We start from the raw sequence: 22,885 nt of genomic DNA on the forward strand, positions 1-22,885 counted from the left end.
CATGTACTAAATTTGCCATTTTTATATCCTCTTTGTCATCAGCCCATTTTGGTCGGGAACACCAAGAACCTGTGCTCATGTCGGGGACATCAGACCTCGAGTCATCCTATCTCACTTGAAATGATCCCTCCACATCTCATGTTGTTTGAGGAAGGGCAAGCAGATGTTATCTTGGGCCCAGATCAAATGAGTTACTTGTGCAGACTCTATCAGGTCAGAGATGCATTGATGCGTGGGCTTTTTTTTGGATGCCTAAAACAGTGGAACAAGTCAAAGTGAAATGCAACCAGCTGAACTCAAACTGAACAACGCCACAAGTCGACCTAAGGACCAACTCTACAGTTTACGGTAACATTTTTGTGGTATATTGAGCAAATCTCAAGCCAAGACAGATGAACGCTACACCCCAAAAGTGCAGGCAGGGGTGTATGCAGCGGAACCGGATGTCTGGGTGCATTTCGAAGGCCGGATGGGTTGCTCTCAGGCCTGCGGAGCTTTGCCCAGTCATGTCCTTTTCTGGAAACGGTCACATGCGTTGGTGACAGCCCGTCATAGCAGAATCGCAACCTGTGATTGGCTCAGGGCTCGGCTGGTACCTCCCACGGGCCGTCCATCACGAGCACACTGTGATCAGCTGTTGGTAGTCCACAACAATAACACCAGGAGCAGTCGGGACTTTGGATACGACCGAGGGAACAAGCAACACACTGTGACTCCGAATGTAAAGTCCCTCCAACTAACGATTTATTTCTTCTGCGAAGAAACTTTAGATATCCATTTTTCTTTTTTTTGGGGAAAAATAAAGAATCTACCTCAGTATCAAAGATTTTTATCGCGTTTTGTTTTTGTGCTGTTTACATCTTTCCTCCGTGCCGCAGGTGAGTGTCGTTTCTTTGTTGTCCCGTCAAAGCCAATCTTACTTCTCAGTTGCCGTTTTTTTATCTTAAAGAATCGAGCAACGGTTGCGTTTGCCGTTACGCACGATGTATATGATGAACAAAGGGAGCAGATTAACAGTCAGCAACGAAGCGCCTTTTTTTCTACAGCACAATAGATTTTTCAGGCCGATCGAAGAAACTGGTTTATCTACAGCGAGCTATGTGTTGATTTTTTTTTAACTGACCCAGTTAAGCATCCTACTTATGGTTTCGTGCGTTCTTTAGTACGTGTTCGATCACGGCTGTCTTTTTTAAGACAAAAGATATTGCGTGTTTGAAAGAAGTTTTGCATCGAAACCGTCTGTGGTACGCCCTACAGGGGTGTAGGGTTACAGTCGAGTCCCCTCCCCTTCCTCTTCTCAACAAAACCCCCCACAAGAGGCGTACACGGCGGACTGATCCGAGTTTTCACCGCTGATTTCTGGAACTAGGGACCAAATTTCGCAGTCTTTGCCGATTTGAACGATATAGATAACAGTGTTTATAGCCGGGTCATCTGCTAACCAGTTCCGCACAGGCGTCTACAGATCGACATATAGGCTACAGCCTTTTTTGAGCTCCTGCAAACTACACAACGCACTTTAGCTTAATTTTAAATCGAAAATTTGATGTAATCGATAGTATGTTGTTGCAGTGGCTGTCTACGGCCATCGCCCAGCATCCGAGAAACCACTTCAAACCGTTTACCCAATGGCAGACGGGCTCGGCCGCGCTCACTTATAACGCGGGTTAACATTTTAATCTCGTCGTTTCAACCCGATCGGAGATAAACAAAATCAGGCGTGAATGATTTTGTCAGAGAGGAACAGGTGCAGGAGATTATAAACCAGACCGTCGATCGGACGAGCAGGAGATAAAACCGTATCCAGCCGTCGGATAGAGAAGCCCCCCCCCCCCAACAGCCTCACTTCACAGCTGCTCTCCGTGTTTGGCCTCGGAGGAGTGAAATTCGGCCTCTACAGGAGTGTGAGGGGCGACGATTACGATGAGGAAGGACACACAACAGCTGTTGATGGGCGACAAATGTCCTTAGAAAAATACTCCCGGGACGATTTTGTAGACTGGCACGTTAGTTTGAATGGCAAATGAACTTGTACATAAGTAAGGTCTTGTATATGCACTTGACAAACCGGTTTTCTGTGATGACTGGTGTCTGCAAAACAGACGGTAAAAAATTACCAATGTCTCAGGAAACGCTTGTTTGCACGCACCTTTTATTCCAGCAAATCAATTCAGACAGTGAACGTCAATTTACCTTTACTACCATATATAGGCCAGGAACCCCACTGGTCCTATGGGAGCAGAAAGGAAGGGGGGTGGGGTGTTACACTTACTATCTGCAGTCATCGTCTATGTTGTGCCAGGAGACAGGATATTGTCCCAACCCTTATGAGGCTCTAATGTCAGCTTGATGATGACAAATCTATTTTCAAAACAGTTTTTAATAAGGAACATCGTCTGACCAGGCCTGTACCTGCAAACCCTACGACCCGGAACACACACCGCACTCTCAAAGCTGCACTAACATTATCACAATTAGTTAAGGATTTATTCACAAAAGCTAATAGGCCTACCATCTCAGGGGAAAACTGAATAAAACACACTGTTTGATACCTCTGAAATGTAAAGATTCCAGTCTGAAAGAGAGGTTTTTTCTTTTTGGGAGTGTTTCCTTATCTGATGAGAGGGTCTAAGGACAGGATGTTTGTTGCTGCTAAGCCCACTGAGGCAAATTTGTAATTTGTGATATTGGGCTATACAAATAAAATTGATTTGATTTGTGTCAAATAAGGACTACAGTGTTACAAAACAATTTATATTCAAATTTGATATTCAAGTAGGGGACATTTTTTCAAAAGATGGGTACTGATGATATAGATGAACCTCATCAACTCTACCTGCCTTGATAACACTTGTGCAATGACTCCCTCACAGTTTACAAATGGCACATACTGACACCTCACAGGGACAACGGGACCTCAAACAAATTAACATGGTAGCACACCCTGTTTACACTTGGTTTTAGAATGCATTTTTTTTGACTGGATCACAAGTGGATAGCGCTAACTACAAGTGTAAACGACCACCAAAACGTATTGTGAACCGGTTACTCAAACCACTTGCCGAGGTGGTCTGGGACGCATTTGACCGAATATCTTTTGTAGTGTAAATGCTAATGCATCCTGATGCGTCCCCGGCAAGGACGTAACAGGAAATCTTCCTTCGGAATAACGAAATCTGATCACAAGCAATCAGCAGGATGCATTTGGAGACGCATCATAGACACAGGTGTAAATGGCAATGTGTTTCACTGTCCCCTTTTGAGCCGATCGCCCAAAATGTATTTTAAAACCAAGTGTAAACCAGGTCAGAGAGACACAAGGAAGAACAAGAATGCATGCAGTGTAAAAGGAAGAGTACAGCAAAGCCATATGACAATATTTAAGAACTAATAATTGTGATTATTGTCAGCAATACTAATACCCATCTTTGTAAAGTGTACATTCAGGAAAGTTTAAGCTGAATTCTGATTATTATATTTAGGTCACTTTTGTTCATCGCCCCATGTGGATACAGAGCTTGAAATCTTTGTAAAACTCCAATTGGACTTCTTCAGTAAACTCTTCTTTGCTTTCTCCCTGTCTCTCGCCACTCTCTCCTTTCACTGCATTTCTCCATCACAGGGCATTTCTTTGTATATTTGCACTCATCAAGGTGACTTGGACGTGGAGCTATGTCTGGACTGTGCCCAGTGAGCCTCAGATGATCCCAGACCCAACCATATTGATGCACTTTAGCGCCTTTCCGGAGCCTTCCCTACGCGGCCCAACCCGCAGCTGATGACCAAAGCGCCCGTGCCCGGACTCCACCCTGAGCCTCGCGCTGCCGCCAGCTCCACCCTCGCCCCCCCGCCAAGCCCCAGGAGGTCCCAGGATGTTCCAGAGGTTCACCAGTGTTTTGTTTGGGGACGATGCAGAGGAACTGAGGCAGTGCAGTGGGCCTGGAGACCAGAAGGGGGAAGAGGATGATGAAGATTGGATTCTGGTGGACTACCTGGGTGAGCCTCACACAGGGAGGGTAAAAACCCGGGCAATGGTATGGTGGCTGTGTGACGCTGAATTTTTATAGAGGCCAAAGTGGCCTATATTATAGATAGACTGACTGAGTACAGGTTAGTTTGATGGCAAAGAGGCTAGCAGAATGGATAGGTTTACTTGCTACAACCGGTTGAATGACCATTAAGTAGATATTTTTATAGTGGCACACAGGGAAGTTTGTCAGTGAGATTGCATAGAAGATAGACAGAAAGCTAGAGAGACAGAGGCCGGAAGACAGACAGACAGCAGATGAGAGGGAGACAGTACAGGGGAGGCTGGCAGATAGGCTGATGCTGAGCGAGGGGGGGTAGAGGTGACATACAGACAGACATGCAGATATACAGACAAATGGATGCTTAGAGTCAAACATCTTAAATCTAAGGCAAACAGAACAGCGCTGATGATTAAAATCACCAAAACACAAAATCAGGCTTATTTATGGTGACCAAATGCTAACACTGTGATGAGAGAAGGCAATGCACCACAAACACACCTGCAGATATGCTTTGCATCTGCAGGTATATACAGGTAGACCAGGCGACACTAGGAAATGTCAACATCTCAAAGCCGTTTTGAAGAAATATTTATCTTTGTGCTGTAAGGCTAGAACAAACTCCTGCTATATAGTTTATGTTATTCCCCTGGGTCCTCTCAGCCCCATAAACCAAGCTGAGAAATCTACCTCAGGCTGATGGGCTCCACTTTAGACACAGACACAAACCTTATTGCTACACACACAATACGATATCGTTCAATCTCAATTTTATTGAAAGTCAAGTAAGGTTGCACACCGAACTTTCTAGGTGGGGAAACTCAACATAAAGACACAAGGACATGAACACAATGTTAAGTAGAAAAAACTAATAATATCAAACATTTAAAAACCAAAAAAATTAAAATAAAAAATCCGTCTATCCAAAATTAGCAGGATGTCTGCCCAATATACTAGTGAATAAGGTTATAATAGTTATTTGTCTGCAAACGATGTAAAAAAAGAAGAACTTAGAAACACAAAAGGACCCTAAGAAAGTATTTTTTTAGTGAAGAGCATAGACTATGATATGGATCTTGTTGTGAAAATGAACCTTGGTCTCTCACGTACAAACACACAGAAAAATAATATTTAAAAAAGGACTCTAGCATATTACCATGTAAAAATGTAGAACAGACAGATTTTCATGTGGCGCCATCTTAACCTCTGGGTGGCCACCTGGAAAAAGCCTATGATCATACCCAAAAAGTCACAGAACGCATCAAACAATCCACTGTGCCCTGAAGCACATTGGACAACACCTAGGTGCTAAAACTATACAAAACTGTCATCACAAACAAAACATTATTTTTATTTATTAATCAGAGCATCCACAATAATCACTCAAATTAGCACGGGGGCGGAGGGGGGCTCGTAGAAAAGTTTACGGTTTGCAGCTGTCTCTCTCTCTCTCATTGACTGTCCCTTCACGTCCCTGTCGTTCCCCTTCTGTCTGTGGATTGCTACAATGGGGCAAAATGGAATTGGGGCCGAAAGTTCTATTTACAACCATGAAAAGCAAGCAGGCTAAGACACCGAACTAAGTGACGTGGTCTGTCTGTCTATCTCTATCAATCTCCTCTACTACTAGCAACGCTTTTGCTACCTGTGCTGCTGCTGTCGCCACCCTGTTGATCCGCCGAAACAACTGTGGCCTGCATAGGGTCTTACTGACCTACTGCTTTGAAGAAATTCAACTAATTTGATTGTCCTTTTGACATTTTCAGTTTCCTCCTTGTTGCTGAGGGCATCCTAATTCAAATCACAGTAATACTAGCTCACGTGACATACACAAAACTTACATGCTTCAGGTGTCACTGAGTGACCTGATGTTACTCTTTTTTTTAATCCGATTTAAATTGCATCCAAAATAGGCAAACACCTGGTTTACAAGTAACTTCAATGGCAAAAAAGAATGAGAGAACAAATAACATGAAATATTACACAAAATGTTGATAGTAACAAAGAAGGTACCAATCCAATCAAATAGGTGCCGGTCCCAATCTGAGCGGTCTCTGACCCTGTTCCGATGGGATACGGCACAAATTAAGCCCTGGTCTTACCACAAGTGACCTCCTCCCCACCCCTATGGCTTCCTCCATTCTCTTGTCTAACAGATGTGAGAATATTTCAGGTCAGCGGGCAACCTGTCTGTCTTTTCCAGTTTTGTCAGTTTATGGATGCTCCAAACTGTAAACAGGTCAAACAAAGGCTCCTAAGGAGCTGGGAGAGTTAAAAATAGGCCTCTCAATGCTGCTAGGGTTACTGCTGTAGGAGTGTGTTGGAGACAAACATGTTTGGGCACAGAGCCCGTTCCAAAATTGTTTCCCTGGAGCCAAAAACCTGTAAGACACGCTGGATACTTAAGACAGACTTGGTTTTCTCCCAAATGCTCTATAAATGCTCTCCACAAAATTGCTCTGGGGATTATACAAGAGTGAATTTATTGGTAAAGACCTGCGATTTTGTTATTCTGGGCTCATTGTTTTGATTTTTTATGGGTGACATGCACAGGCACATACTTTTTCTAACATAACTTTCGGGTTGTAATTAGTATTATAGGGAGAATTTGGGTGCTGAATAGCGTGGTGCATTGAGTTGCCAAGGCTTGATTTGATTTGACTAATGTGGAATAATTTTGTTAAAGAGCTTTCCTAGAATATATTTTCCCCTCCGGAGTAAAAAAAATATTGGTTTTGTGAATCGGAAAATGTAGCTAGGTCTCACGGAGTCAATTTTGATGGATTGTTGCCCCAGTAAACCATAGCCCACTAGTCTTAGCAGGTTAGACTGGCTGATTCTTGTTGCCTAGTAGTATATGAAGAACCAAGCTATTGTAATGTACTGCAACCAAGCGTGTCAGCTATGCCGCTTTGTTTGATCTGCAGAGACAAACGGCGACACTAAACATCCAATTCTGATATGGTGGTGTTCGCGTGCCCATGATTGTCAGCAAGGTCGCCAGTGTTGAATTCCTGTTTTAGCCAGTGTGTCCATTCACAAGGCACCAAGGCCCTGCTTGCCCATCTAAAAGCCATAAATATAACACATAATAAAATGTCTTCAGCGTGTAGGGAGTTGAATGGATCCAGCTTTATAATCCATGTGGGTCCTGTTAACCCATCCTCAAGCAGGTAGTGTTAGCACACAGTATTTATCAGTATCTACTATCTACTCAGCCATAACAGGATTTCAGTCCTTGACACCTGCAGGTCATACATGTCAGACCACTTTCTTCCATAACCCTGCTTTGTTGCATTGCAAACTTCATTTGGGATATCCAAGCCCTCTTGAGTGCACACACACATATGGGCTCTGGTGAAAGCCTGTGGATTACCTACTAATTGACTTGGACAGTGCTGAGGGCGGTGTTAAGCTGTTTTGTGGTCCTGCCTGTGGTGCTTAGTGGGATAAAGCGTGCAGCTCACCCATAGGACTGAGTCAGCACACAGTGGCTTGGCCGTGGTTTGGGGTAAACAAGGTTCACACTGCAAAATCCACCTGCATAACAGAGACCAGGATGGCACCTGAGTGTTATGTCTGTCACATGCAGAGTTGTGTTCCAAGTAGCCTCTCACATGCACGTAAACAAACCTGCAAACATAGAGAGACATAGACATTGTGAAGCGTAATATCTTTATCAACACTCATATGCTGAAATCTCGTGTGTCTTTATCATCTTCATCCATGATGGTACTTGACGTTTAACAGTTATCTTGTTTCACTGTTGTGATGTTTGCAGATTTTGCTGCTGTGTTTGCATTCTGCATGTAGGCTATTGATTCAACATAATCACCTTTTTACTCTCTTTTGCGTGGTGTTCATTTAGTCATAAAGTGTATTATTGTCACCTTTGCTCGTTTTTGCTTATGGTTGTGTCCTCTTTATCTGCTGCTGTAAGAATCCAATTTCAATCCAGGGGCTATTGAATTTCATTTAATATAATCTAATGTAAAAAAAATGAAGGCACATACACAAACGACACAGGCTCTTCATCCTCTGCACTCCATAAAGCAGATCAAACAGGGCCATAGTGCCAAGAGAGGATCCAGACTGCACTTTGGCAACATTTGGCCAAATGCCCCCTGATTAATTTCAGTTCTGTTTAAGGGCCTGCTGAGTTATTTTTGGAGTCCATTTTTAACTATAACAGCAGTGCCTATCTGCGCTGCTTGAGATCATGTTGCGTTCCATAACTTCCTGCATCTCTGTCAGTCATTAGGTGCTGATGCTGCACCTCTGATCAAAACAACAATCTGTCTATGGGGCCTTTGAGCAAATTGTCTGTTATGACAAGCTGCAGAAATGTCTTGCATCTTACTTTGCTGCAGTATTTAGAAGAATAATGTATGGCAGTACTAAAATTTGCTGGTGCATTATGTACCAAAGATAAAGTAGAGCATTTGGAGGAAGTTGTGGATACTTGGTGATAGCTTGCTAGATGCACATGCACCAGTGCAAACACATCCAGACTGAGTTAAAAATAACAAGATGCTGACTTGTTAAGCAAGACTTTGACACTACATCAGTGTAACTGGTTGTTTGGATCGAATCACTGATGCTAGATCATTCAGGTCCCACTGCCACCTACTGGAAGGTTGCCGGTGTGAGGTCATTTGTAAGCGTCGGAGTTTAATCTTGCCAAATAAGGACTAGCAGATTTTTACTGGTCAGTTTTAATAATTCTATGTTGCCCACCGAGTAGGACATGGCACATGCATTGTCAGGGGTCAGTGATTCAGTATTTTATAGTAGTTTGGTATGACCTATTTGATGGCTTAATGATACTGTAATGTTTTCCATTTAAATGTTCATGAAATGACATATATAGTATGCCATGTACACATTTCAGTAGAATCTCTAACATTTGAGTTAAGGGGCCCAACTTTTTTTCTATTTTGTTGTTTTCACCCCACTTGTCCATTTGATATTCCATGATAATCAGAATTTCCAAAGATCCTTAAATCCTCTTCTCTTGGTATTCTTAGACACCTTATGTTTTTGTATCCTTAGAACACTGTTCTTTGTCCCTTGTGTTTAGGTAAGCAACTGTACTCACATTTCTTTTTTTATAAACTTGCCTCCAAACGCTTCTGCTAAAAAAACAAAACAAAACAAAAAACTTGAAGTGACACTTTCAGAACATTGTCCTGTAAATTTAGATATTTTGTCTCTTACTATACTAATGCAGGCTCCTGTTGTTTATCTGTGCAGCTGAGTCCTGCTCTGGCCCCTGTGGCGATGGTCTCGCCCCATCTCCTGCTGACCCCGAGGAGGAGGAAGAGGACCTGGTGATGGTTCCCTCCCCGATGGCCAGCCCCCCAATCCGCTATGCCTCCTGCACCTCTCTTAACTCCACAGCTGACACCGATCCCGATGGGGGACCTGAGGAGGAGGATGTAGAGGAAGAGGAGGAAGGGGGCTTCCTACGCCTGGAAGCCTGCTCCCTGGAGGAGAGCTGGTTCATCACACCTCCTCCCTGCTTCACGGGCCGTGGCAGCCAGCCCGTCCTCCTGGAGACCAGCCCCTTGGAGAACCTGCTGATTGAGCACCCCAGCATGTCCGTGTATGCCCACCACAGCCCCCCAAGGCTGGCCCTCAACCCCTTACCCCACTCCCTCAGCCTAGGCCTGCTGCCTGGAAATGTGCCCAAGCCTCCAGCCTCCAATGGTGGGAAGGAAGACGTGCCTTGCCACAGGTAAGGCTGCCGGTTGAGATGACCCAGTCCTCCTGACGTTAACGATTTATGCACTTAAAGATTTTTAAGATGATTTGTATTTTGAATCACCAACCATCATAATCTTTACAGCAACAATTGTAGTATGTAAGCCTAAACTTGTAACTAAACAAAACTCAAAGTGAAACTAAATACTGGTAAACAAGGTCTAAACTAAAACCAGCAGGTACCATCTGAAGATTGACAAAAAGCCAATTAAACTAGAATCAGCTGTAACATAATTAACTATGTTGATCCTATATAAGAGGCACATGCAGGAGAACCAAAAAAGTTGCAACTCTGAACCCTCATGCAACTTCTCTGCTGCTGATTTCGCTTAATGTTCCTCGTTGTGGTATGCTAATTATTCTAGTTATTTGGTCTGTTTGACTGATTGGAATGAAAACCTGCATACACTTGACTCTATGGCACCAGGTCAGAGACCACTGCTAACCTCTAAACTCTGATGTACACTACCGTTCAAAAGTTTGGGATCACCCAAACAATTTTGTGTTTTCCATGAAAAGTCACACTTATTCACCACCATATGTTGTGAAATGAATAGAAAATAGAGTCAAGACATTGACAAGGTTAGAAATAATGATTTGTATTTGAAATAAGATTTTTTTTACATCAAACTTTGCTTTCGTCAAAGAATCCTCCATTTGCAGCAATTACAGCATTGCAGACCTTTGGCATTCTAGCTGTTAATTTGTTGAGGAAATCTGGAGAAATTGCACCCCACGCTTCCAGAAGCAGCTCCCACAAGTTGGATTGGTTGGATGGGCACTTCTTGCGTACCATACGGTCAAGCTGCTCCCACAACAGCTCAATGGGGTTCAGATCTGGTGACTGCGCTGGCCACTCCATTACCGATAGAATACCAGCTGCCTGCTTCTGCTCTAAATAGTTCTTGCACAATTTGGAGGTGTGTTTAGGGTCATTGTCCTGTTGTAGGATGAAATTGGCTCCAATCAAGCGCTGTCCACTGGGTATGGCATGGCGTTGCAAAATGGAGTGATAGCCTTCCTTATTCAGAATCCCTTTTACCCTGTACAAATCTCCCACCTTACCAGCACCAAAGCAACCCCAGACCATCACATTACCTCCACCATGCTTAACAGATGGCGTCAGGCATTCTTCCAGCATCTTTTCATTTGTTCTGCGTCTCACAAACGTTCTTCTTTGTGATCCAAACACCTCAAACTTGGATTCATCTGTCCACAACACTTTTTTCCAGTCTTCCTCTGTCCAATGTCTGTGTTCTTTTGCCCATCTTAATCTTTTTCTTTTATTGGTCAGTCTCAGATATGGCTTTTTCTTTGCCACTCTGCCCTGAAGCCCAGAATCCCGCAGCCGCCTCTTCACTGTAGATGTTGACACTGGTGTTTTGCGGGTACTATTTAATGAAGATGCCAGTTGGGGACCTGTGAGGCATCTGTTTCTCAAACTAGAGACTCTAATGTACTTATCTTCTTGCTCAGTTGTGCAACGCGGCCTCCCACTTCTTTTTCTACTCTGGTTAGAGCCTGTTTGTGCTGTCCTCTGAAGGGAGTAGTACACACCAGTGTAGGAAATCTTCAATTTCTTAGCAATTTCTCGCATGGAATAGCCTTCATTTCTAAGAACAAGAATAGACTGTCGAGTTTCAGATGAAAGTTCTCTTTTTCTGGCCATTTTGAGCATTTAATTGACCCCACAAATGTGATGCTCCAGAAACTCAATCTGCTCAAAGGAAGGTCAGTTTTGTAGCTTCTGTAAGGAGCTAAACTGTTTTCGGATGTGTGAACATGATTGCACAAGGGTTTTCTAATCATCAATTAGCCTTCTGAGCCAATGAGCAAACACATTGTACCATTAGAACACTGGAGTGATAGTTGCTTGAAATGGGCCTCTATACACCTATGTAGATATTGCACCAAAAACCAGACATTTGCAGCTAGAATAGTCATTTACCACATTAGCAATGTATAGAGTGTATTTCTTTAAAGTTAAGACTAGCTTAAAGTTATCTTCATTGAACAGTACAGTGCTTTTCCTTCAAAAATATGGACATTTCAATGTGATCCCAAACTTTTGAACGGTAGTGTAGTTGTTGTCTTCTTTGTTAACAGCCAGCGTGTTGTCTTAATACTCTTGTTTTTGCCTGTGTCTCCCCCTGTAGGTCAGAGGGGGCAGCTGTCCAACGCTGCACCAGCTTCCAGGCGGCCTGTTATGCTGCAGCGCTGTCTGCCCATGCTGGCCTCCTCCAACAGGTGCAGCAACAACCTGGCCGCTTGGCACCACGTGGCCAGCCCCTGTCCCGCAACACCATGCGCCGTCTCAACCTGCTGCGTCATCCCGGTGGCACCAGGCAGAGCAAGGCCAGCACCATGTACCTCCAGCAGCCCAGCCAGAGGCACCTCAACTTCTGAGGAGAGGGTAGCAGTAATATTCTTCTTCTTCTTCATCATCATCAATCTTCCCCCTTCTACCAGCATAACATACAGTTTGGGAAAATTATCACCACAATCCTTTGTCCCATGTATCCATCCATCCATCTCTCCTCCTGTTGGAACAGCTGGTATTCCCAGGATTTCGGGGAACATTTTCTTCTTCATAGACGCCATCATGTGTAGAATCAATGCTGTAGGTCACTTTACTCAATGGCAGGTTCAAAGTCTCCATGGCAGAATGGTCAGTGTGTTGACATCGCTTAGAGTGGTCATGTGATGTCACAGTGATGTGATTGGGTGGTAGTTGGGTCTCAGGGGTAATTTCGGGCCGTCTCGAGGTGCTGACATGCTTGGCAACTTTTTGGGCAACTTGACAGGACAACAGGAAGAGATGGGTGACGTATGGTTAAAATACACAGCCTTTGATAGCTGATGGTACAGTGTTTAAATGCGGACCCTTGGAAAAGTGTCCGTCTCCTGTTCTATAGGTCCTGTTTGGACAACAAGAGGTTGGGATGTAATCAATGCAAGAGTATTGAAACCTCACCTTTGGCAACGTTGATCTGCAAGATTGCCTAAAAAGCTGCCATTCGTATCATTAACTTTAGATAAAGCTGTCCTAGTATTGTGTTTTAGTGGCGTGCTGAGGTGATATCAGGGCAAGGATGCGATTCAATTACCAGCAACCAACTGGTAACTTAAGAGTAGCAGCCGTTTTGTAAGGTAGCCATCCATCAGTTGTTGGCCATATCCTATTACTAAGCTGTAGTAGGCTCTGAAAACATTGAAGTGGTTGTCAAATTCTGAAACTAACCATCCATAGTGGCTAATGGAAAAAAAACCAAGTCATTGCCTTTCCCAAGAATTAAGCTGGGTTCTCCTTTCTCAGAATTCCTACTTCTTTAGCCCCATCTCTGAGTCTTGGAAAATGATGCTACTGCCACTTGTAACAATGAAATCATGATGTTTCTTCAGACGGCTAAATTGTGCTCTTTAAAATTCAGCAACCCCCTTTCCTTTGTGCTGTGGGCGAACTTGCCTTTGACTTTGTAATTCAGTACTTTACACAATATTTTTTTGAAGAAAAAAAAGTAAAAATTACTGGGTTAAATATCACTAATCGCCTTGTTTTAATGGTAGCTTTGAGATGAAAAGAAATGTAAAATGTATTTAAAAAAACTTCCAAAATATTTTTTGAATAGAAAAAAAAACATATTACATATCAGTATGAAGTTGGTATATATGCGTCTATGTTATCTTGCATAGGTATGTTTGGTTATATTAGTGTGCAATTTGTTGCATGGTTGTAGAGTTGTGATAGTGTCCAGATGGTTAAAAAAAAGAAAGAAAAGAAAATGAATCTTTTGTTATTAATATCTTGTGTTTGTTCTTAAAATAATCTGCAGTCCACATCTCAGGGTCACAACCAATCACCTTTACGATATACAAAATTGCAGATTTACTTGATGTCTGATAATTGTCTTTGTGCATATCGGGAACTTTGCAAGTACATCCCCGGTATGCCTGCCCTCATGAAAATGTTGGTTAGCAATGATTGACTCCTTTTGCATCTCAAAAGATTTATCCTTGGTCCCAGGACTGTGAATAATAACTTTTATACAATCTCAATTGACTGTTTGATATCCATCAAGATGGAGTATAACTGTAGGTCCTTGTCAGCGGTGTTTATATATTTTGCTCAGTGTACCATACATGGTTTTAGAGTTATAGTTTATGCCTTTTACCAATCCTACTCTCTGTAGTTACTAATTTAGTTACATTTTTGTTAAAACTGTTAAAATATTTAAACCAAAAAGTAGAAAACATCTTTATTCTTGCAGTAGTTCATCATAGATTGTCTTGTTTGCTAACAATACTGACTTTGCAGACAAGCCCGCGCCAAATCCTCCAGGAATATTTCATTGCAAAGAAAGCCATCTTAATAATCAATAAACCTTGTATTGAGTCACAGAGTCCTATTTTGCTCAGAATCAGTGAAGATATATCTGCATATATATGGGGAATGAATTATCACTCGTTTTAAGGCAGAAATCAATATTTCTGGAATCAAGTGATGCTGTTTGAAAAGGGCTGAAGAGCTCTGCAAAGCTTTGTCATACTTCACTGGGGGGAGGCTCTTTAGTTGTTGTTTATGAGATTGTACGACTCAGTACAAGATAAAATCACATTAGATGGCGAGTCTTTGCGTTGTAGTTCTTAAGTCTCAAATCTTGTCTGATTTTAATTCTGTCTCTTAACTGACTTTTTTGTTTTTGTTTTCCTTTCTTCTGTGGTCATGTTGAGATGGGACATCCAGTCCAGCTGTGTGAGGTCATGGTAGCATTAAGAAAGCACTAACAAGCTCTTGTTAGCAGTCTGTGGTCTGGTGTAAATACTTGTGATGATAGTGGAGTGATTTCTTCCTGTTGTATCTTTCTAACCTCGTGTTTTCAAACGTCTCTTACTATCACGCTTGTTAATGGATGAGTAAGAGTTTGTTCTTTTTTTTGTTTTTTTAAGTTTTGTGTTACGATGTCGTGAAAAAGACATGAAGACAGACAGAAGGGGGACGGAGGGGGGCGGTGAAGACCCACCACGTTGTTATGGTGACAAGCGATCGCTCGGGGGATCTATCTTGTTTCTTCTCTCTGTCTTAGCTCTTGATCGTGAAACTAACAGGGATTTGAATGGGTGTTTTTTTGTTGTTGTTGTTGTTTGTTTTTTTTTGTCTTTTTCAACGCCTTGAAATTTGTTGTGGATCACGTGCCTTCCAGGTTGAAACATTTATAATGACAATGCATCGATGAAGAACTAACTTGAACTCTTTGCGTCCAGTGTGGACGTAATGGACATGAGAGAAAGAGAGAGAAAAAAAAGACGTCAAAAATCAACTATGCACCACTGGAGGAAGCCTCTCTTCACTCTCCACGACACGCCCAGCCCATGTACAGCTTTTCTAACGAAACAAAATGATGTAGCAATCCTGTTCTTGAAAGCGTGAAGAACGTGGCATTTTTTTTTCACCAAGTGTTTGACATTTTGCTTTTGTGTAGTTTACTGGAAATAATACAGCACTTTGCCAAAAAAAAAAAAAAAAAGGTGTAGGAAATTTAAGGTTAACTCTTTTTATTTATCAACATAACCTTTTTTTTCTTCAATGTAATTTGAACGTATGACAGGATCAGTTCATTCTGTTATGATTAAAAAAATTTGATTAAAAAGATTGGGGTCATCTGTTGTCAAACTGTAATAGTTAATACACGTGATCTCTTATTAGCCTCCAATAAATGTTTTCGTACACATTCACCTCTTGTTTTTTTCTGTTTTTTTTCCAGTAGTTACTGAGTTTATTTAGTAATTTAGGTACACATACATGCCAATGACTCCCATTTAGTCCAAAATTAAATAGTTATCTTTGTAATTTAATGCACTAATCGGTTATATAGATTGTACGCCTCTTCATTTCAGGCAAAGTGTTGCAGCGAATTGAGGGGGGGGGGCAGCCCGGGAACCGCCACAGCCGGGACACGAACCCGTGTCTCCTGCGCCACAGGCGACAACGTTAATCAGTCGACTAAAGAGTCCGACCGTTAGCCAAGGGCTACCGTGTCTACTCAATTGTGTACGTTACACTGTCACAAATAATTGTGTTGGTAGCGTAGCGGTCTATTCCGTTGCCCACCAATACGGGGATTGCCGGTTCGAATCCCCCTGTTACCCCCGGCTTGGTCGGGCGTCCCTACAGACAAAATTGGCCGTGTCTACGGGTGGGAAGCCGGATGTGGGTATGTGCCCTGGTCGCTGCACTACTCCTCTGGTCGGTCGGGGCGCCTGTTCAGAGGGGGAGGGGCTGGGAGGAATAGCGTGATCCTCCCACACGCTATGTCCTCCTGGCGAAACTCCACACTGTCAAGTGAAAAGACCCGGCTGGCGACTCCACATGTCTTGGAGGAGGCATGTGGTAGTCTGCAGCCCTCCCCGGATCGGCAGAGGGGGTGGAGCGGCGACTGGTACGGCTCGGAAGAGTGGGGTAATTGGCCGGATACAATTTCATATGCAATTACTGCTACTACTACTACCACCATTACTACTGCTGCTAACACTACCTTCTCCTGTCATTTACCAGTACTGTGATTGTTAATGTCTACATGGTGCGAACTACGGGGAGCTCAGCTCCCCTTAAAAAGACATGGACTCCCCTGAAAACGTGATTTGTGAAATTTGGGGGGGGGGGTTCTAAAAATATTGACAATGTGTTATTTTGACATGCAGTTTCAGTTTTGTGTATCGTCATCATCATGGATTATTATGTGTAAAATTGCGAATGTCATTCATTCATGCGTGACGGCGATTTAACACCAATTCACTTCAATAAAGAAAACTACACATGCTATTCTTGTCATGACCATCAAGGCGTGGCGGCGCTGCGGCGCAAATCAAACTCCAATCATGATCACATGTTAACTCAAAGATTCGTAGAAAAAATATAAACGTTGGAGGCTGAGTACCATTGACCTGTGCGTGAAGTCCTTAGCATTTTCTTTTTGCAGTTAGCGTCAATAGCCATGTCAAAAAGAAAACAAGGCAGTTTAATTAACTTTGGTTTCACTAAGAAATCGTGTTCTAGTGATGTTAGCATGACCGAGTCACCTGCTGCAAGCCCTGTGACCGCTGTTAGCACACCGCCCGCCGGGGTGCCAACGCAGCAGGAAGCGGAAGAAAAGTCCTATCTGGCTGAAGATGGTGGAGATAGTAACAGCTCGTCAGGGGAAGAGGCCGCGGTCGGTCACGATCCTAACCCCTCTTGCTCCTCTCTCCCGTCAAACTGGAACAGCCAGCAAAGAAGAGACTGGAAGAGCCGTTATACGTGGCTGTTCGTTAAGGACAGAAGCTTTGGGTACACCGCTTGCAGGGACGCAAAAACCCTTCTTCTGTCTGAAAAGGTACCTGGCACGCACTTGTCTGAGGAGCAGATTAACGGGGAAGTAAGCAGCACTGCTCAGAACAAGTTGCGAAAAAAGACATTGTAACGATTACGGATGAATAGGCTCGGTAGCCCTTGGCTAACGGGTCGGACCCTTTAGTCGACTGGTTAACGTTGTCGCCCGCGGTGCGGGAAATACGGGTTCGCGTCCTGGCTGTGGCGACGGTTCCCGGACTGCCCCCCCACCCCACCCCGGATTCGCTGAATTCCGTACCACGGGCGAAAACGTTAACCAGTCGACTAAAGGGTCCGACCCGTTAGCAGTGTCGGCGCTACGGGGGGGGCATTGGCCGGGCCTCGCCCCCCCAAATGAAAGTTGTGCCCCCCTACCAATTACCCAGTGATGATGTGAAAATTAGTACTTAAACATCATGTAAAAATTAAAATTAATTAATGCACATAGCACATTTAAATACATAATCAATGAAATAAAATGCTTAAATTTCGTGATTGTGGAGGAGCGGGGTTGGCAGGACACCGGAGCGGAACATCAGTGTGTGATTTTGTCCATTCAGGTGGTAATTGCGTGTGACACACAGGAAAAGGATACTTTAAAAACGTGGCAAAATCGACTGAGCTGGCTAGCTAACTGTAAAATCATGATGGATATAAGAAAATGGCTTTCTCGTGGTCCAAACAACAAGTCTACACCAGCAGAAAGAGAAAGGACAGATGCAGCAACAACACCCGAGAAAACAGTTGGGGCCGAGGCGGGTGCAACAAGCGAAGACAGTGCCGTTAACACCTCAGCGGCTACTGTTGGTCAAGTGGAGCCGCTGCCACCGGAGCCTGTCAACCACCCTTCCCCCCTCCTCCTCCATTCCCATCGGCTGCTTCTGCTGCTCCATTTGAGTTTGACAACTTCGCAGCTCGCATGACTATTTTAGAGATTGTTTGCTAAAAATACAAGGCGATTTACTTGGTCAGAGGCGAATGCTGCACGTTTTTTGTTAACGATGTTCCCAGCATTGGAAAAAACACGCTCTGATCGCGCAGAAGTGCCGGGGTGGGGAGGCAACGTATTGTGGGAAACACGCTGTCAGGCGTGGCTGTCTTGAAGCCGGCGCCTCGTCACAGGTCTACGCGAATTCTGATGGGTGCTTAGTTTGAAGATATTGCTTTAAATTCGTAACTTTGTTGTGGAGTGTTACACTTGCTCAAAAATGGCATACCTTACACACCACTTTTTTTTTATTAGATTCGAGGTTCTTTCGGCTTAGACATTTAGTAGCCTACTGTGACGCAGTGCAGCTAGCATACCAGTGTGTTGTTGTAGTGGACTGTTTGCTGCCAGTAAGCTCACGCGATCTGCTTGTAGCGTCTGTGCGCGAATGGAAAACAACGGGGGGAAAGAGCAGAGCACAAGTAAGGATTCTAAGCGCACATTCGAAGGTTAATTTAGCAAATAATTAATAATAAAAATTCACAATCGAAGAATATTCAAATATAGAATGTAAATTTGACAGCCCTAATGCTCATGCCCCCCCCGTGAAAACCGTAGGCCCGGCCGTCAGATTTGTTCTGGCGCCGACACTGCCCGTTAGCCAAAGGCTACCGAGCCTATTCATCCGTGATTGTTACAATATGTAAACATAGGGACAACATTGTACACAAGAGGGCCATTGAAGTGGCATTGACTAAGCAAAAGGCGATTCTGCCAAATAAATCATTGAGGTGAATTCCAAGATAATGGAGGAGACCGCAGCATCATTCAGGTCCGCCTATATGGTGGCTAAGGAAAGGCTGTCTTACAGAAAGCTCACCCCTTTAATGAGGTTCAGGAGCTTAATGGCGCAAAGGTGGGGACTGCACATAAATCAGATCACTCCTGCGCTGAGATTATAGGTCATATTGCACAGCAAATGCGAACGAAGTTTGTTTCGAATATTCGAGAGCTTAATTCAAAAATCAGCATCACCATTGATTAAAGCACAGTACACGGTCGTGCCTAACTCATCGTATACGTGAGATGTGATGTGAGTGGCGAAGGAGATCTGGAAAAAATTTTTAGACATTGTAGAGCTGACACAGGGCACAGATGCTGAATCCATTTACAACAGTTTGAGACAATGCTTTCGCACAGCAGGATTAGATGATGAGTTTTTAGGGAAACACATCATCAGCATCGCCACAGATGGGGCTTCAGTTCTCACAGGCAAAACCACTGGAGTCATTGCAAGGCTTAAGCGTGACTTTCCAAACATCCAGTCCATACATTGCTTGGCCCACCTTCTTGAATTGGTTGTCCATGATTCTCTGAAAGTGGTTGCTGGATGTAATCATTTCGAGTTTTTCATTGCCAAGCTGTATTCTTTGTACCACCAGTGCGCAAAGAATGTGAGATTGCTTGAGGAAGTAGCTGCAAATCTAAACATGCAGATTTTGAGAATTGGACAGATATTCACCATCATATGGGTGGCGAGTAGTTTCAATACTGTAAAGGCAGTCTGGAACAACTACCCTGCTTTAGCGCGCCACTTCAAAACTACAAGGGAGGATGCATCTCGCAATGACATCTAGAGGAAAAAATTCCTGGCGCTATACAAACACCTCACAAACTGGGTTTTTACTTGATGTGGCTTGCATGAAAGACATACTCAGTGAGCAGGGCCCGTCACTGAAATGTCAGCAACTTGATCTGGCTTGCATGAAATACATACTCCGTGAGCAGGGCCTGTCACTGAAATGTCAGCAAAGAGATATCACTGTAGTGGATGCCAGTCACTACATTCTGCAGTCTATTGATATACTGAAAGCAATGAAAGCGAGTGGAGGTAAATCCACACAGACGGCCGAACAGCACACGTCCCTGGGGCTGTTTAAAGATGTTCAACTAGTTAAGGGCATGGGCAAGATTAACCGAAATCAGTTTTATCAATCTGTGATCGACAATCTCACAAGGCAAATGCCAGAATCAGACCTCCTACAGATGCTGAAATAGGGATGCCAACTCGACTTTGTTGTACTCCGGGAGATTTTTTTTGGGGGGGGGGGGGTTCTGTGTGTTCGGCAGATCAGAATTGTCACGACAACCTATAAATAGTCTCACCATTTTCAAGTTCGGGTTAACGTTAATTGCAAGTATAAAATGCTTTCTGTAGCGAGGATACTAGCTAAGGTTGGCTGTAGACTAGCAACGACATGAACGTCGTCAGCTAGCGAGTGTGGCAGCATCACCCGGCGCCCTCGCGTACACGCTTGAACACGATTGGTTTAAGTGTGCACAGCACCGGTCTTCATAATAAGAGTCGCGCTCAGTAAAACCGTTGATATCAGTTTTAACACATTTTTAAATTTCAGATGGTCAACAAATCTCCCGGATTGGATTTGCTGCTGTCCGGGAGACTGGGGCCAATTTCGCGAGACTCCCGGCTAATCCGGGAGGGTTGGCAACCCTGTGCCGAAACCCCTGGACAAGAACTTTTGGCCAAAGGATCGGAATGCTTTGATTCTGTATGGAGAAAACGAAGTACGGGCACTTGCTAAAATGCTTGGAGAACCAGCTAGAGATGCGGTCGAGGAGTTCCGCGACTGGAAGTTACAAAACAGAGGACCAGGCAAAACGCTGGAAAAGCTTTGTATAGCAAGTAGAACATACCTTCCCACTTCAGCTGAGTGTGAGAGGGGATTTTCTGCCCTCAATGATACTGACAGCAAGACCTGCAATAGATTGCGTGAAAACAGCCTCTCATCGCTCCTTCTTCTGGATATTAATGGATCCCTGTTGGAGAGTTCCGACCCCAATGCCCTTCATCACATCTTGGATTAAGGCAGCTCTTCCACATCATGGATTTCTTGACGAACAGCAAAGGCAGCTGACCCCAGGCCTCTGTGGTTGATTCTGTATTGAGGTAAGGCATGCTATTCCCAATGTGTTGTGGCTGGGTTTGTTATAGGTCTACGTGACCCTCGATGTCTTAACTGAACGGAGGAATTATGGTGTTCTTCTGTAACCTGTGACGGGTAACTAACCGTTGGTGATGTACTCGATTGTAGGCAGCCTGATATGCTTTGTTTGTAGCCTATTTTATATAGAGGGAGTATGTCGTGTATCTACAGGATAACTGAATTATACAACGATCGCGGTGTATCTTGGTCTTCCTCTTTTATTTGCTAGACCGTAGTAACATTACAAAATGACCGCGTTAAGCAGGCACGAAAACACGAGTGATCCTCTTGCTCGGTCTTCTTCCAAGGGCGCGCACCAGAGTGGCGCGCGTACATTTATACAACATACACAACCAATAGACATCGAGAGTCGGAGGTCAAACATAAAATACATATTACTGCAAATAAAAACATTTGCTTTTGTGTGTATCTCCATACACTACACTACTCCCCTGAAATCTGAACCCAGTACATTTACAGTACAAAAACATTTCATTTCTTTTTTCTTTTTTTTTTTTTACATCTTTTCAACATTACATTGTTACAGCAACAACTGGGTTCTCACAGATTTAATCTATCAGGTGGCTTCACATAACGCTGCGGCCTCTGGACACCCTCTGCAACTGAGGAGGGAGCAGTCTCACTGGATCCTTACTGCACAACCCTCTCAGTGGATTCTGGAACGTTTACAGGCATTGTTACACATGCATGTGATACATTTGGAACAAGCCTCAGATCATCATCGGATTCATCTGACACATTACAGTTCTCAATCTCAGTATTGATCATTTGACTGACATGTCTCTTGTACACCTTTCCATACACTTTCACCAGATATGTGACAGGACCAAGTGCCTTTACAATGCATCCAGGCACCCATTTAACACCTTCCCCTCCCCTGTGGTTTCGAACCAACACCTTCTGTTTTGGCAGGAAGTGTCTGACTTGTGCCAACTTATCTGCTTGCTTTGACTGTTGACTATCCTGTCTCTGTTGCATGGACTCTGCGAAATTAGGTTTGGTGAAAGACAACCTGGTTTTGAATTGATGTTTGAGAAACAATTCTGCAGGTTTTTTCCCTGTAGTAGACTGCGGTGTACTCCTATAACAGAATAGGAAATTGTGTATGCAGTACTGCAACATCATATTGCTACTCTTTCCCTTTTCAAGAGCTGTTTTCAGGTTCTGCACCAAATGCTCTGCAGCCCCATTAGAAGCTGGGTGGTAAGGAGAACTCTTAATGTGTTTCACCCCATTGTTTTTCAGGAATGTTTCAAACTCAGCAGATACAAATTGTGGTCCATTATCAGACACAAGTTTGTCTGGAAGACCCCAAGTGGCAAAGTATCCCTTCAAAACTTCTATGGTCTTTTCAGATGTAGTGCTAGTCATCAAAGCTACTTCTGGCCAACGTGAATAGCTATAAGTGACCACTAGGAAGTTGAACTTTCCTTTCTGAGCATAATCTATGTGTATCCTCTGCCAAGGACGGTTAGGCCAGCTCCAACTGTGAACAGGAGCTGTGGCAGGTTGGTGTCTGTTTAACTGGCATGTCTGGCAACTGTTTACCAGTGACTATGTCAGAATCAAGGTTTGGCCACCAAAAGTGACAACGGGCTAATGCCTTCATCTTTACCATTTTCTGGTGATTTTCATGCAATTCACGTAACATCTGTGGTCTTAACACCTCTCTGGTATGATTACCCGGAAACCCCCACATCACAGTCAGATTCAACAATCAGTTCAGTGTTTCTTATGAAGTATGGCCTTAACTCATCTTCATTCAAATGCTTTG

At 43.7% G+C, this 22,885-nt stretch overlaps 1 protein-coding gene across 2 annotated transcripts; it reads left to right on the forward strand.

The window, feature by feature from the left end:
- The first annotated feature begins 337 nt into the window (after positions 1-337).
- tp53inp1 (tumor protein p53 inducible nuclear protein 1) lies at positions 338-15,543 on the forward strand. 2 transcript variants are annotated; one of them, XM_056285804.1, is made up of 4 exons: positions 338-878; positions 3,623-3,996; positions 9,282-9,765; positions 11,948-15,543. In XM_056285804.1, the coding sequence occupies exons 2-4, from the start codon at positions 3,873-3,875 to the stop codon at positions 12,195-12,197; spliced, it is 858 nt and encodes a 285-aa protein (XP_056141779.1). In that variant the 5' UTR covers positions 338-878; positions 3,623-3,872; the 3' UTR covers positions 12,198-15,543. The 2 variants fall into 2 exon arrangements, with proteins under 2 accessions (XP_056141779.1, XP_056141780.1); XM_056285805.1 differs by lacking the exon at positions 338-878 and adding an exon at positions 931-2,039 and having other exon boundaries at positions 3,654-3,996.
- The last annotated feature ends 7,342 nt before the right edge of the window (positions 15,544-22,885 follow it).

Source organism: Lampris incognitus, chromosome 9, assembly GCF_029633865.1.
Source record: "Lampris incognitus isolate fLamInc1 chromosome 9, fLamInc1.hap2, whole genome shotgun sequence".
Taxonomy (NCBI): Eukaryota; Metazoa; Chordata; class Actinopteri; order Lampriformes; family Lampridae; genus Lampris; species Lampris incognitus.

Excerpts from the sequence above, each read along its gene's own strand:
- tp53inp1 (XM_056285804.1), top strand. The coding sequence starts at position 3,873 with ATGTTCCAGAGGTTCACCAGTGTTTTGTTTGGGGACGATGCAGAGGAA. Across the intron at positions 3,997-9,281 it reads GATTCTGGTGGACTACCTGG|CTGAGTCCTGCTCTGGCCCC; the intron begins GTGAGCCTCACA and ends TTATCTGTGCAG. Across the intron at positions 9,766-11,947 it reads GAAGACGTGCCTTGCCACAG|GTCAGAGGGGGCAGCTGTCC; the intron begins GTAAGGCTGCCG and ends CTCCCCCTGTAG.